Source organism: Apis laboriosa, unplaced genomic scaffold (genome assembly GCF_014066325.1).
Source record: "Apis laboriosa isolate Shangri-la unplaced genomic scaffold, ASM1406632v1 scaffold71_cov137, whole genome shotgun sequence".
NCBI classification, from domain to species: domain Eukaryota; kingdom Metazoa; phylum Arthropoda; class Insecta; order Hymenoptera; family Apidae; genus Apis; species Apis laboriosa.
Window position 1 is genome coordinate 2111373 of NW_025224229.1, and position 17177 is coordinate 2128549.

General features: G+C 19.7%; 1 protein-coding gene across 2 annotated transcripts in view; it reads right to left on the reverse strand.

Annotated features, from left to right (window-relative positions):
* The window catches only part of LOC122719231 (serine/threonine-protein kinase minibrain), a 61302-nt gene continuing 44125 nt past the window's right edge, over positions 1-17177 (reverse strand). Inside the window, exons 3-9 of one of the 2 annotated variants that reach the window (XR_006347549.1) lie at positions 12455-12623; positions 11020-11187; positions 8524-8810; positions 8310-8456; positions 7248-7680; positions 2826-3366; positions 1-2303 (exon numbers count right to left, since the gene is read on the reverse strand). Coding sequence is in view for 1 of the 2 variants with exons in the window: in XM_043944882.1 (XP_043800817.1) it covers positions 2909-3366; positions 7248-7680; positions 8310-8456; positions 8524-8810; positions 11020-11187; positions 12455-12623 (1662 nt within the window). In the remaining variant the exon portion in view is untranslated. Of the gene's footprint in view, positions 2304-2531; positions 3367-7247; positions 7681-8309; positions 8457-8523; positions 8811-11019; positions 11188-12454; positions 12624-17177 lie in introns of those variants that run through there. The other variant, XM_043944882.1, reaches the window with a different exon arrangement.

Genomic DNA, 17177 nt, shown 5'->3' on the forward strand with positions numbered 1-17177 from the left:
AAGAAAAAAAAAAAATTAAAAAAATAATGTGTTTTATAATACAATTTTTCATGCTATGATTTTATTAAAAATGAATTTTTTCTATATTAAAATATATAAATAAAAAAAAATAAAGAAGCAGGACTAATGAACACAATACGTAATATCGAAAATTCGGAAGAGGGCATGCGTGAGTTTATCACACATTTTGTCTATATTTATAGAGCGTACTGATTTTTGCCGTTCAACAAAATCATCCAAATGTCAGAATTTGTCATAAAAAATCATGATCAAATCTAACAAACAATGTTTTCTGTTTGAAAAATTATTCTCTCTTTTTTTTTTTATCTTTCATTCCCTCTCTCTCATACTCTTTTATTTTCTTTTTTCATTCTCTCTTTCTCACACTCTTTTTATAAAGTTATATAGTTATTTTATAAAGTTATGAGAAATATCATTACGGCAAATGTTTTTCATTAATAAAAATTTGAATAATTTCATGGTTGTTAGTAATTATAATTTTAGATCGAATTTACACAATTGCGTTTGTCATTTCTCATTTATTCTACTTAAAACAAAACTTCGTTATATTTTTTAAAATTAACATAACATAAGCAATGATCGTCATATATTAGGGCGAAGTAAAAATACTAATATATAAGTTTTTCATTACTCGAAAGTTTAGAAATCTATGAATTCGAACGAATGTTGTTTTGCGAGTCATTACATCTATTAGTAAATCTTCACATTGCAAATATTTAAAAAATGCAGAATTCTAAACAGCTTATCTAAAGCAATTCTCGTCAAACATTCTATTCTCATTCATAATTCGTATAATGAAAAATAAAGATAAATTAATACAAATTTGAAATTTTTTTTGAGGTACATAGCAAAACTTTTTCTCTAGAAAACAATGCGTAAAAATATTCTTAATGTTTTCACATTTTAATTGTTGAAGTCATGTAAATTATAATATTACAAATGAAAAAATTCCCCTTTTCCCCACAATAAGCGTTATTAAAAACAGAATATTAAAAATTTGATTAATCAATGCTAAAATTATGTCATCGTATGCTTCGAATAATCCAATAAAAAGCTGACATCATATTGCATACAATAAAATATTTATATTTATCATTGAATTTATATTTCATTTATATAAAATAATACAAAACGGTCAATAAAATATCATAAAATAATTTTAAAAATTAATCTGTTTTATGTATACGCACAACAAAGAATAGAAACATGCAAATTATCTCAAGAATTATTTGTTGCAATATATGTTATTAATAAGTATCGAAAATGTACATTATTCATCGTGTTTCATTCATATTATCTTACCATTATTGACACAATTTATTTATGTTTATTAATATTTCGCATTCTGGCATTGAGAAATTTATGTATTTAAGTTTTATACTCTAGAATCAAATATAAAAAAGATGCGAAAAATTTATTAGAAGAATTATTGATCGATATATAATTATCGAAACTTGAAAAAAAAAAATGCCAGAAAACGGTTATAAACTTATGCCGAAGATATATTAATATAATATAAATAACATTATAATTACCAAAGTGAAACGGCAAAAATCAATTACGACTGCCATTAGAAACATATGTATGAGTACGCGCGTATCATTTATTATAAAGTATCTAGGTTTTTGTATGATTATATCAATCTTGATCAATCTTACGTGTATACTGCCTTTTAACTTTCTTATTACTGTCTTCTGTATAAATATGTATTGTTGTTAAATCATGCAAACCTCGTTTGTTTAAAGTTCTTTATCAGTAACAAACTGACGTTTGCAACGTCCTCTTTTCTATTCATCAAAGTAAATAAAAGAGTCGAGTTTACAATGTCAGTGTCCTCCTCTTTCACACTTAAAAGCTAAATTCTAAAGCTGCACTCTTATCATTTATCTATATATATTGTACAAATAACTAGCATTTGACGCGACTGTTTGCTAGCAATTACTTGCTAAACTGTTTACATTCGTGACATTGTGTATAAAACTCTATTGGAGTATATGCTTACACTGGTAATTCTTATTTTTTCTTTTGTTAATGCATTTTTAATAATAGTAATTATCACTTTTTCGCTCTCTAGGCCACACAATTTGGGTGCCAAAATTTGTTAACGACGTTTGCACGCGACTAAAGCATTTGGAGTGTTTGCAGAATCGGGCAGGACCCGAGAGGCCAGCTGGGTTCATCCTCACTAGACCATGTTTGTCTGTCCGTGCTCATAAGCAAAATATCATAAGCTTCTGTGCCGGACGTAGTATATCCGTGCCCAATGTAAGACCAGTCGGCTTCTTAAGAGATACATAAATAAAAAAAAAACTAAGAAGGGAAAGAAAAAATAATGGAAAAAAAAAGAAGCTTCCCTTATGTTTTCCTTTGCATTCCTTCGTATATTTTTTAATTTAATTTGTTCATCTTTGTTCTTTTTTTCTTTCTTCTTTTAAAAGAGCCGCTCATATATAAAGCTTATTTTTTTTATAAACGAGCAGAGAAATTGTCAAACGACTAATTAACTTCTGTCTTTTAAATGTTTTTTTTTTTTTTTTTTTTTTTTAAGCTTTTAAATTGAAGCAATTCTTACTAATTATTATAGCATTTTTTCAACACGTTTATGCAATAATATTAATATAATTGTTTTTATTTCACAATGTTTTTTGTGGATAACAAAACGATGAAATGCAAAGCAATGCAACGGGGAAGGACTTTTCCTATTTCCCGTTCTCATTTCCCTCCTTTTTTTTTTCTTTTCATAAACAGTACAACAGGTTTTGTGGTATCATCATGAACTTTGTATATACAGTATATATAATCACCTAATATATATTTTTGACGGTACCGCTATCGTGACGACAATACGTATCGACCGTCGTCGCAGTTCTTTTTATTTCTTTTCGTTTCAGTGAATAGCAACTGGACTCTGCTGGACGCATACTCCAACCATAGGACTGTCTTCTCTTTCCGGATCTCTTTGTTTACCGGTTGAGACTGTCGACGGTTGTCTGACTATTCCGTGCGTATCAGTCGTTGAATAACTATAATTGTAAAAGTTCTGCTGCTGAATCATTGGTGAGGTCATCATCGCAGGCAGATGGGATATACCAGGGAGAATTAGGCTATTATACGATCCAAGAGAGCTTTGTATCAGGGAACTGTCTACAGATTGCATGGACATCGGCCCGGATGCAGACACCCCAGTGGCTGAAGTTGACGAATAATTTGTTGTTATGACACGTCGATTCCCTAAATGACGAGGCGATGAATCGCACTCCATAGGCTGATAGCCACCAGGGAGACTTGATATTTGCATCGGATTGCCACTGTTGTTACTTCCCTGTCCTGACATGGTTACCAGTCCTAGGACATTAAAAAAATATAATCTTAGATCGACAAACAATGTAAAATTATTTTCACACTAATGCAAAAATCATCCAATTTACTAGCTCTTACAATAGAACGTCACTATGAGAAAATTGAAATAAATAAAAAAGATTTCAAAATACTACGAAGATACATTCCAGGCACTGAATTTAATTTGATTTTATTATTATATATACTAGTTATTTATCGATATTAAAGCAATAATTAATTCTATATCTTTATCTTTGAATAATTGAAAAAATAAAAAATTTGAAATTGATTGCAATATTATTAATCTAATTATTAATATAATTATTAATAAAATATAAAATATATTTTATCAAAATTATAATTGATATAATTTAAATCGAAAGACGATTTCTAAGAGTTGTATTTTTTATGAATCTATAATATAAATCTATTATAATTTTAATTTATATAAATAAGAGTTATGTAAATATATGATAATTAGTTAAGAATAATCTTAATTAAAATTAAAAATATTATAAAATACTATATATCTATTAAAATAGACATAAAAATATGCTTTTTATATTTTAAAATAACCAATTATTGTAAAATAAATAATTGAAATAAGCAAATAACAAATAATTAATATAAATTTTAAGTAACATAATATACAAAATCTAATTATAAATTCTAAACCAGACTAACATACATATTCTGGTTTTAAAATATTATATAATAGTAAAAATAAATATAATACATAAAAATTTATTATAGTATTGTTTCAATATTTGTTTATAAATTTAAATTTCTTATGAATAAAAAATTTATTACAATTTTCGAAATTATATTTATAAATAATATAATTTATTTAATAAAGCTTAATTATATTTGAGTAAATATTTTATGATTATTAATATATGAATTATATTTTAAACATGATAAGTTTTCTTATTATTTTTTACTAATGTTATAAAATTTAAAGGATAATTTTAATAATAAATTGATAAAAACTTGTAAAATACATATATAAACATAAAATAAATCAAAAGTGATTAAATTTTGTATTTTGCATTCATTATTAAATGCGATCAATTAAAAAATAATTTTCTATATTACTCTTTAAAATCGTCTTATTCTACATTTTAAAATTCGTTTCCAAATGTTTATTTTCTTGTGCGTATAAAATTACAATTATAATTTATGATTTATCTTTCAATAAATATTCAGATATTCATCTTAAAAAAGGAATATGTAAGAGAAGAAGAAAAAATTTTAGATTAAAAAAACTAACTTTAGATTAAAAAAACTAAAACTTAAAGTGATGGATATGCAGATATGTAAATTAATGGAATATTTATAATCTTAGATTACTGAAACGATGAAATTTAATATTTCTCACATTATATAACGAAGATGCACTTCTGAACGTGCTATATGCAGGCAATTAAAGCATGCATAAAATAAATTCCAAGACAATAAAAAAATCTACAGAATAAAAACTTAAAACAGATATGCAATTCAATTACTTTTAATAGGAATATGTTCTTTGCAATGAAATAATTAATAAAAGTCATAAATTGAAATAAAATTTAATATATGTTATGCATATAATTATTATTTATTTTTGATTTCTTATAATTATGGATATAAATTATAAAGAATATATTCCCATGATACTATTTAATTTTCATTGTTTTTAAATTCTAATATATTTTATATTGACAAAGGCATTCTTAAGTAATTAGAATAATAATTTTACAATAAATATAATTTATAAGAATATACTGAATATATATCAAAATATTGAAACACGGGCCATCAATATGAATCCGTGTATCACTTAAAAGAAAAAAAATTAAAAGTACTAATTCTTTTGTTTAAGCAAGCAAGGCGTCGTATGTTACATCCGAGGTCAGGATATGATTATTAGGGACAATGTTAGTCTTTTAGCTTGTAGGATTGTTTGTTAGACAGAACTTACTTATGTTAGTAAGTAAGATTAGGGTTGGGGCCTAGGACAGGTCGTCGCCGCCCCGCGGATACGACAGTCATCGAGCCACGTATTGTCCCCCCATCATATCTACGGGCAACAACAAGTATTGTTTAGTTTGCGCAGAAAATAAAAAATATCAATCTTTTATTTATTTTATATATTATAAAATGATTTTTTCTATTATTATATAAGCTGATTAACTTGCTCTATTACAAAATAATCGTGTCATAAAATATTTTATTTTCTGCACAAATTAAAACCTGCCTAAATCTTCAATACAATGCCAAACAATTTCTTAAAAATTCACAACAAGAGTCATTGTATTTCTTTAATTCATTAATTTTTATATATAATGTTTCTAAATCATCATAAAAGCTTAAATTTGATTGAATATTAAATCATGAATTAAAAAATAAATATTTTGTTGCCTTAATTAGATTTTATATATTTTATATTAAAAAATAAAATTTAGCTGTATAAGAAAAATATTGCTATATCATCATATTATCATATAAGAAGCAAGTGAAAATAATTATTGATATTTCTGGAATTCATTTAGTTTTCTCAAATACAAGATTATAAAAAATTTCATGTATATTGAAATAATAAACCACAAAATTACAAATTTAAAAAAATAATTATGTGAGATTGCTAACTGTGTATTTATTAAAGTTGTGTACTTGTTAAGCGATACATAGCATAATTTTTGAAAATCTATCTTTTATACACACAGAGCGCTTATTTGCATAAATTTCATAATTATTATACATCTTAGATTATAAAGAATACGTGCGTTTCTTTGATAAATATTATTTTAGAAATAAAAAATATATAAGACTATTTAAAATTGATATAAAAAAAAATTAAATTATCTATCTAATATTTCTTGTGTGCTGTTAAATATATAATATATTTATATAATATAAACTGTTTTACCGAAATATTAAACCAATGTAGCACAACTTAATCAATGTTTAAAAATCTTATCTATGAAAATAAAATAATGTATTATACAGAGTGATTAAATTGAATATCTAAATTATTTCTATTACTATTAAAAATAAAAAACAATAAAAAAAAGAATTTAAATGATTTCAAGACATTTAATAAAAAATTTAATAAAAAAAAATTTATAAAGATATTTTATTTTTATCAATTATGGATAATGGATATAATATATGTATGACATACATACATATTTTAAAAGGCAAAATCATCGATTTTTTATTGAAATGAAAATGATGAAAAATTTAAAGAATTTCTATCTGAAATTTTACATTTTGGATGATATTTTAAAAATATTATCATATTATAAATAATACTATAAGAATATAAAATGTAATAAATATATATTAAATACAATATTAAATATATTTATTTAACAGATGGATAAAACTTGGTATAAATATTACTTGATCAGTTGGACAAAACCTGATTTATCACTGAATTAATAAATTATTTTTTATGGTTTAAAATCTATTAACTTCAAATAATGTTAAATAATATGAAAGAATGAATTTTATGAAATGCTATAAAAAATAAGATTGCAGAAATATATTAATGCGAAAAGCTAGTACTAGAAGAATATATTAATATAAAATTAATGTAATAATAAAAAAAAAATGTTGATGATTTTGAAAAAAATCTTCAATGTGAATTTCAGATGCACATTTTGAAATTATTTAAACTTTATTTTATAATTTTTTCTTTTAACAGTAACGGAAATAATTTAAATGTATAATTTAACGTTCGGTATAATAATACGTTCTATATATAAATTGTTCAAATTAAAATTAACAGTAATAGAAAAAATCCCAAATTAAAAAGGAGAATATTTTTATTTTGTCACGTGTGTAAAATGATCCATTAAGCAAAAAATGATGCTTTATATATTATGAAATCTTTAATAACTTACCATGATCTTGGCTCATCGATACTACTGCTGGGCTCGTGTTAGCACTATTGGCAGCAGCAATATTCGTGTTGGTCCCCTCATCGGCTGTTCGCTTAAAGAAATTGTGCTGAAGTGCATAATATGGCGTCACTCTTGTTTTCGGATCAAAATCCAGCATTCGCAGAATCAAGTCTTTAAATTTGAGGTAATCAGAAATTGAATGACCAGGTTCACCTATCCTTCTACCACCAGGGCCTCCGTTTTCGACACCTAAGATATCATGTAAGCGTCTCGTACCAGGAGGTTTGTACTTTTTACCATCCTTTGACTTTTTCAGCACATACGAGCCATCCGTGGGGACTTTGTCAAAGTATTTCCGCGCCTTGTGCGCTTGGTCCAATATATGTTTCGGTGGCATTCCTAATACTTCTACGATTTTATTCATTTGATCGACCTATAAAATAGAAAAATATATAAATAATATTTATTTTTTAATAACAACTATATAGCAATGTATTATTCAAAATGTTAATATATTCAAATCATTTTTAAAAAATTAATTCTAGAAAGCAAAACAACGATTAATATAAAAAGTCACTTAAAATTTAAATTAGTATTTATTATAATTAATTAATAATTTAAGTTTATATTAAATAAAGCGAGATGAGAACAAATATTAGATATAAAAGTTATTGTTTCTGTCTTGCTTTGCCTAACATAAACTTAATAATAATTTATAACTTAATAAATAAGCTTTAATCTTTTTACATTAACTTTGGTATTTCTTCTTTAAAATCGATTTTTTAAAAAGATTAAAAAATCCCAATATATTAATACTTTATATATATAATATAATATATATAACTTATATATATATATATATAATATATCATATTTTTTATATATATCATAAATTTGTAATTGAACATGATTTGATATATAATATTTAATTATATAATAAAATTTTGAATACATTAAATGGAATATATAATATATAAAATAAATTAATTAAAATATTAAATAATTTTATTATATTACATTATATAAAAATACAAATTTTTAATATAATTTAATATTTATTACCTCGTTGGCCCCACTGAATAAAGGTTCTCCTGTATGCATTTCAACTAAAATACATCCTAGACTCCACATGTCTATCGCAAGATCATAAGGTATTCCTAATAAGACTTCAGGAGATCGATAAAACCTGGATTGAATATACTGATATATCTGTAAATAAAATTAATAATTAGCTTCAAAATTATATTATCAATTATCAAACTATAATATTACTTACTCTTTGTCCAAGTTGACACGAACTACCAAAATCTACTATTTTTATCGCACTTCGTTTGGGATTGCACAAAAGTATGTTTTCAGGTTTCAGATCACAGTGAATGATGTTCAATTCCGGTGTAGACAGGAACAAAAGGGCAGTACACAGTTGCTGTGCAAACTTCCTTGTTAAATTCAATGACACTCCTCGAAAATTTGTATTTCTAAGTAGATCATACAGATTATATGATAACAGTTCGAATACCAGACATAAATGATTTCGCCACATAAAATGCCTTTTTAGTTTAACTGTAATTAAAAAGTTTAATTTAATTTAATACAATATTAATAATTTTACATAAATAGTATATTATATTCAAGATGATTCAAATAACTGCAATGGATTATAATTTTAAAAATTAAAAAAAATAGAAAAATGGAGAAAAATTTTATATTGTTTAGCAAGTTCCATTATCCTATTATGTAATTTTTTCAGATATATCAATATAATTAGAAGGTTTAATTATATGAATATTTTTAAATTGAATTTCATGATCTTTTAGGAATAAATATATATATGACTATATATGACTATATCAAATCATTTTTTTTATTAAATAGTTCCATTAAATAATTTTTCATTATCTATGTATTATGAAAAGATATAATAACAACATATAGTATTATTCATAAATTAATGTTTTTATTTAATATTTTTTTATTAGTTATTAATTATAATTTTTTATTAGTTTTTATTAATTATAGTTTTTATTAATTATAATTATTTCTATTATTTTCTAAACTTGATATAATTCTTTTTTTTTATTAACAAAAATCATTAAGAAGATATATTTAAGAATAAATCAATATATTTCTTGAAATTAAATGAATATTGACTGAAAATTATTTATATTATAAATATATGTAATGTAATTATGTATATAAGATCAAGAAATATAATTGTAATAAGAATATAATTGTATTAATAAATATGATAGTAATTTGATTTTCATTTCATAGTTATTTATTTAATTATCATTTTAATATTTATCTGGTTTTATAATATTCAATAGATATTTATAGATTTTAATATGCTGAAAATTTTAATATGAATTTTTAGTCTTGTTTTTTCCATAGTTTTTGAAAAAATCAATTTTAAAAGAATTTATTAGTGCTTTGTGCTTTTATAATAATATTTATTCAATTCCTGTTGATTCTGGAAATGATTCTGTAAATGATATAAATAGTTTAATTATAAATATTTAAATATGTTTAAATAATAATTAAATTTGAAAAAATACTCAAAACATCTATCTATCTATATCTATTTTTGCTAATTTTTAATATATTATAATTATTTCATAAATTAAGGATTTAGAAAAATTTCTAATCATATTACATGATAGAACTTTCTATTAAGAAAAATATCAAGACAAAACTATAAAATCATTTTTATTTCCTTTAATATAAAAGTAAAATAATTTGATAAAACATTCAATCAAACAATCAAACAATGTTACAATAATGATGATCATTTTGTCACATATGTATTGGAATCGTGATCATTATATTACTTATCATTATATATATACTATTATATACTATTATACATATATTATTATCACAACATTTTATCAAACTATTTTGCTTCTATATTGGAAACAAAAATGACTTTATAACTTTCCTTAATGTTTTTCTTAGCAGAAAATTCTCTTTTATTACATAATATAATTAAATATTTTAAAATTAGTTTACGAAATATATGAACTTATAATATGAACTTAAAATACCAGCAGAAATGAATTTGTTTTTGATATTCTTTTAACTTGATCATTTTTTAAATATATTCAGATTTTTTAAATTTATTTATTTATTCAAAAAGATCTATAAAATTATATTCTTTGTATCAAGAATAATAACTATTATTGTAAAGTATAAAAATATAAAACTTGTTAAAAATTGTTTTCAAAAACTATAGATTTTGAAAGAAAATAGTTTTTATATTAAGAACATTAAAATCTATAAGAAATGTCTATTGAAGGTTACAAAATAAGAAAAAAATAAAATTTGTTACAATGTTACTATTATTGAATATAATATATTAAAAAAATATATAATATATACTAAAAATATACTAACAAATATATAAAATAGTAACGAAATAACGTTTAAATATATATTGTAAATTTTCAAAAAATGCAAAATACTTTTAGAAATATTGAATATTCAATAATTTTAATTCATATTTCTTATATATAAAAACTAACTTATTCAAAAAAGATCTTAAACTTCTATTTAAAAAGAAATATAATTACACTTCATATTGTATTATACAATAGAATAATAAAATTTGTTAAACATTGCAAAAATTTTTTTTATACACTTTATTTTATCTTTATTTGAAATTAAGTTATAATCTATTTCAGTTATTAAATATTCATTTTATATGTACAAAAAATATTATAATGTATAATGTATTTGGTATAATAATAAAATATAATAATAATAAATAACCAACCTATATAATATTTGTTGTCGGTATCCGCCCTGTTCATCATTTCTAATAGCCTCACTTCGATTTGCGCTTGATTTAGAAAAGGTTTTTTGTTCTTGATAATTTTTATTGCCACTTGCGTTTGTTCTTCATGATCAAACGCTTTTACTACTTGGCCAAAACTACCTTTACCTATAAATATAAATACTTAATGTTTTAAATTGTGATCATTGTATCTATATTATTATTTATAAAGATATTATGTATATATATTAAAAAAATTATATTTAAGTTTTTTAATTAAATTGAATAATTAAAACTTAAATATTCATATTAAGTATATTTAAGAAGAATATTTTTATTAAAAATAATACTGGAAATAAAATAGAAGAAAACGTACCTTATTAATATAATATAAAAACAGATATTTAATAAGATAAATATTTAAAAAATGGTTAAAATCATTAATATTTAAAATTTATAATGTTATTTATTTCTATATTACAATAAAATAATTATGTAAATATTAGTTTATGTAAATAAACTTTTCCTTTTCTTTCGTCTTTTCTAAGAAGATTTTTATTTCTAAATAAATCTATACAATTTCTATATATTATTATTCTATACATATTTCTTTGAAAAAATTTTTTTCTGAATTTATCATTAAAGAGAACTGTTACATTTATAATATAAACATCAAAAGATATAATTGAATAAGAGAATCAAAAATAATCGCTTTAAAACTAACATCTTTTATTGAATTTATTTGATAATTCATAATTATTTAATATTTGATAAATTAGATAGAAGTTATAGAAAAAAAAATTGTATTACAAGTTAGAAGATAGTTACAAAATTTGAATTATTTATAACTATTTATTTTTACATTTCGAAATTTATTCAGACTTATCTTTTTTTTTATATAAATTAATTAAATACTTTCTCAATTTTAAATAAATAAATAATATTTTTTTTATTATTTTTTAAAAATTTATTATTTACTTTTTGATATATATTAAATCACTAAATATATAATATATCAAATAATATTATAGAAGATAATATTATAGAAGATTGTAATATAATATAATATGATATAATATAATATAATATAATATAATATAATATAATAATAATAATATAAAAATATTCAAAATTACATTTGTATTAATTTTGGATTACAAATATTTTTAAAATAATTTTTAAGTATTAAAAAAAAATAATAAAAATATACAATAAATATAAAAAAAAAGATAAGTCTATTTTTTCTTATATTTATCATAAATCAATTTATGGTTTATTATCAATATATGGTAATTTATATATTTATATAATTATATATTTATATAATATTTATCAATCAATAAATTAATAAAATATACGATATTTTATAAATTTAAAGAATAATTCAACAAAAATAAATAATATATAATATTTTTATTATATATAGCTTTTTTACCTATTAGCGAATCGATCTCATAACGATCGAGGAACTTTTCCCCATTTTTGATAATATAATCATGATTATCGTCATCCCAACCATCGTTGTACAATTTTCTTTCTTTTTTATGGGAACCATCTTCTCCTTGCATCTGTTGCGCCCTCCTTTTTTTCTTAGCATAATAAACCTATGAAAAAAAGAATAAATTAATAAAGCAAAAAATTACTGAAAAATACTGAAGTTTATAAGATATTGTATTACACTAAATTTTTAAGAAATTTCAAAAATATAAAAGAATTATTCTATGAAAATTTGATTATGAACAGAATCAAAACGTATTACATGTATTATTTTCATACGAATTTAAACAGTATCACATATTTAATAATGTTCAATGTATTTAAACATTATAACATAATATATGTTATAATATAATTATAACATATTTTATACATGTATTTATTTTATTCTTTAATTATATTTTATATAATATTTATTACATTAATTATATTATATAATATTTATTACATTAATATTTATTACATTATTACATTTTTCAATTTTTTCATTTAATATTACTTAATATTCAATTTTTTTAAAGATAAAATGAATATTATTATTAAAATTATATAAAATATAAAAAACTATATAAAACTATATATAATAAAATAAATATTTAATAAATTTAGAAGATAAAAATCTAATATGAGAATATAAAAATTGAAACATAATTTCAAATAAAAATAACATAAGTTATTAAAAAAATTAATTCAAAAATTAAATTCATTTTTTATTACGATTTTTATTTATTGATTTAATAGATTACGTTTAATATTTCATATTATATTGATATATATTTATGAATAGCATAAAATTTACGTTATATCATCATTATATTCAATTATATTCTATGTAAAATAAAAAGAATAATAATTATGAAATATTTTATAAAAAAAATAATATTTGGTAAATGAATTAACAAATAAATATATTAAATAAATAAATATAATAAATAAATAAATAAATATATTTAATTTATAATAAATTAAATATTATAGTATATATATATAGAAGTATATATAACATTATTATTATATAGTATACCATAATTCGAAATTTATGATATAAATGAAGTCAAGAAAATTCTATAATTCAAAATAAAATGAAAATTAACAATAATGAAATTGTATGTATATTTCATTTTCGAATAAATCAAATTTGAAAAATTTTCAAATACAAATAAAATTATGTAATTCTTAATTGAATATGAACTATTAATAGATGATTATTCTACATTTGTACAATATATTCTACATTATTTTATAAAAATAAAAAATACAGAATAAAATTTTATCTAATAAATAAAATCGTTTAAGTTTTTGTTTTTTGAGAAAATCAAAATTAATGAGTTTTTTTTAAATTCAATTTCTTTCAATTCAATTTCTTTAAAAACTAATTTTTAAATAAAAAAATATATTTTTTGTTTATTTTCATATATTATTTAAAATAACTTTCTATCTAATAATTCATTCATATCTTAGAAAGAATTAGCTAACTTTATTTGTATTTTGAAAAATTTTTACTCTTGATTTATTCGAAAATGGACTTTCTCGTTATTCTTCTTGATTTTCGTTTTATTTCGAATCATAAATTATGGATTAATCTATATAATATAACTATATTTAACAGCAATTGATTATTTAGTTTTAAATTAAATTATTATTATTTAACAGCAATTGATTATTTAGTTTTATATATAATGAAAAAAAAAGAAACAATGTACACTAATTAATTTACAATAATTTGGAATGTCTGTATATTTTTTATAATAGTATAAAATAAATTAAAAAAAAAATTTGACTCAAAAATATAATAATCTTTAATATAAAAAATGTATATTTCATAAATTTAAATTTGATTGGAAATATTTATTATTATATATTATTAATAAATTCTTATAATTTTATTATAATATACTGTAATATATTATTAATAATAAGATTCTTATAATTTTTAGAGAATTGATTCTAAATAATTTAAGTTTGCGTTAAATAAAATAAAACGCAAGTATAGTATAACAGAGACAAATCATTTTAACTGTTTCATTTTGTCTAACGTAAACTTCAATTATTTGTTTATAAATAAATAAACTTAATAAATAAACAATAATAAACTTAATAAATAAACGATATTTTTATATATTAATTTTTATATTTGTTTTGATTTTTATTTGATTTTCTAAAAATATTCTATAAATATATAAATATATTATAAAATTATATATAGGATATTACATTTAGACATAAATGATGAATTATCTCGTAAAGGAACAAAAAATATTTTTCAAAAAAATATTTCTACAAAAGTTATTTAATTAAATATTTTTCCATTCATAATATTTTTCTATTATATTAAAATGGCTTATTATATCATATCATAAAATAATCGAAATTGAGTATATTGATATATGTCAGGTATGATTGAATGTTTCGTCGTTTAAAATAGTGTAACTGTATTATTTTCTTGTGTCAGACTGATTTGAATTTATAATTTAAATTTATAATAAAAAACGTATTTAAAAAATATCGACCATATCATATGATTAGCTTCAACCTATTAATTGATAAATTGTATATTTAATCTCTAAATTTTTGAAGATTTTATATATTTTTGGAATTCCAAAAATATATAAAGTCTTCCAAAATTTGGAGATTGAAGTTAGTCAAATACAACGTGATCATTTTTTTAAATTGTTTTAATATAAAATATCAATGAGATAATAATATGAAATTATATATGAATGCTACAAGGAATATATATTTGTATAAAACATTAAATATATATATACTCATAAAATAATTTATTACGAACATAAAACTCAATTTTTATTATGTAATATAAAAGTAACATAAATATTTCATAGAATAATATATATATATATATAATAATGCAAATATAACATTGTAAATATATGCATGAATCTCATATAAAAAATTAATTCAATTGTACATTACAAACTTTAATTTCAAGATGTTTCATACTTAATATGTAATGTGATTTCTTTTATTTTATTTTACTGCTTGGAAATTTTGCTGCTTATATTTATGCTTATGAATAAAATAATGTTTCAATTCATGAAATTTTTGAATGATCACATATATAATAGTCATTTTGATAATTATATATACTGTGTGTAAAAAGTAATTATACAATAATTAATTTCAAAAACATTGTAGAATTTTATTTATTAATATAATTAAAAAAAAAAATAATTATGTATTCTTTAGTAATCTACAAAATAATTTATAAAAAGAAATTATGATATTTATATTTATTGTTAAAACAAGCATAAAATAAAGCAATATTTTAAAAATGATAAAAATATGTGCGTAATAAATATTCATATAGTTATATTTTATTAAATATATAATATTATAGTTTGAAGATTTAAAAAAGGCAAAAATTTATTCAAAATATTATAAAAAGAAGATACGAAAATACATGGGATTATTTATGAATTATGAAAATATTCCCGAGTAATAATAGTATAAAAAAAATATAAAAAATTAGTTATTTTGTGTGTTATTGAATGTAGTTATTTTACTATTTCTTCATTAGAAACTTGTAAAAAAGAACTTTAAAAATAATTGCAATAAAAATTGTTAAAATATTTAAAAATAATTTTTTCATTAAAAAATTCACTATATTATAAGTTATTTTCTTATAAGATCAAATATATCGTAGTAAAATAATTTACAAAAAATATTATATACTATACTATTATAGTATAATATTATATAGTAAATAGTACAAATAAATCAATTTAATAAAAATTGTCAATATTTACGTCGGTGAATTGCAAGATAGATTTTCTTCGAATTTTTCTTTAGAATCTATCATTATGTCAATGATGTTTAATTTTTTTTTCTATTTTTTTATTTTATTTGATATATATTTTTAATTTTTCTGTTTTTTGAATATATATCAAATTGTAACATTATTTTTATTTATAATTTATATGATTTCATAATTTATCTTGATTATAATGAAAAATATTTCTATTTTTAATGCGATTTTTTTTCTAAATATATTCAAGATATATAAATCATGAAACAATATTATAAAGTTTAATTAAAATTATTAAAAATTAAAAATTTAATTAAAAATCCTTGAAGTTTTTTATAAATGTCATTACATGTTTATTTTTCATTACTTATTTTATTTTATAAAATATTGTTTTTTTTCATATCTATAGAAACAGTAATGAAAATGGATTATTAATATATTTGTTTTAAGAATTATAAAAAAATAATATAAAATAAAATTAATAGATGATTTTCACTATTAACTATATACTGAATTCAAATGCTTTTCTTAAAATTTAAAACTTTGAATTTGAACGTAACAAAATAGAAATTGTTTATATTGTTAACTTATATATATATGAAATATATTATATATATATATATATAATATCAAATAAATTATAGCATGAATTATAATTTTAATTTCAATTACTATTTTTCATTGAAAATTATTTATTTATTTATATAAATATTAAATAAAAATTTTATATTTTAATTATAATATTATTTCATATAATATTTGAAGCAAATTTAATAAATATTTTGATAAATAATATTTATCAAAATATTTATTATTTTTAGTCTCTGAAATGTTAATAAAAATTTTCAATATTATACATAGCTATATATTATTAAATATATTAATTGCTATTATA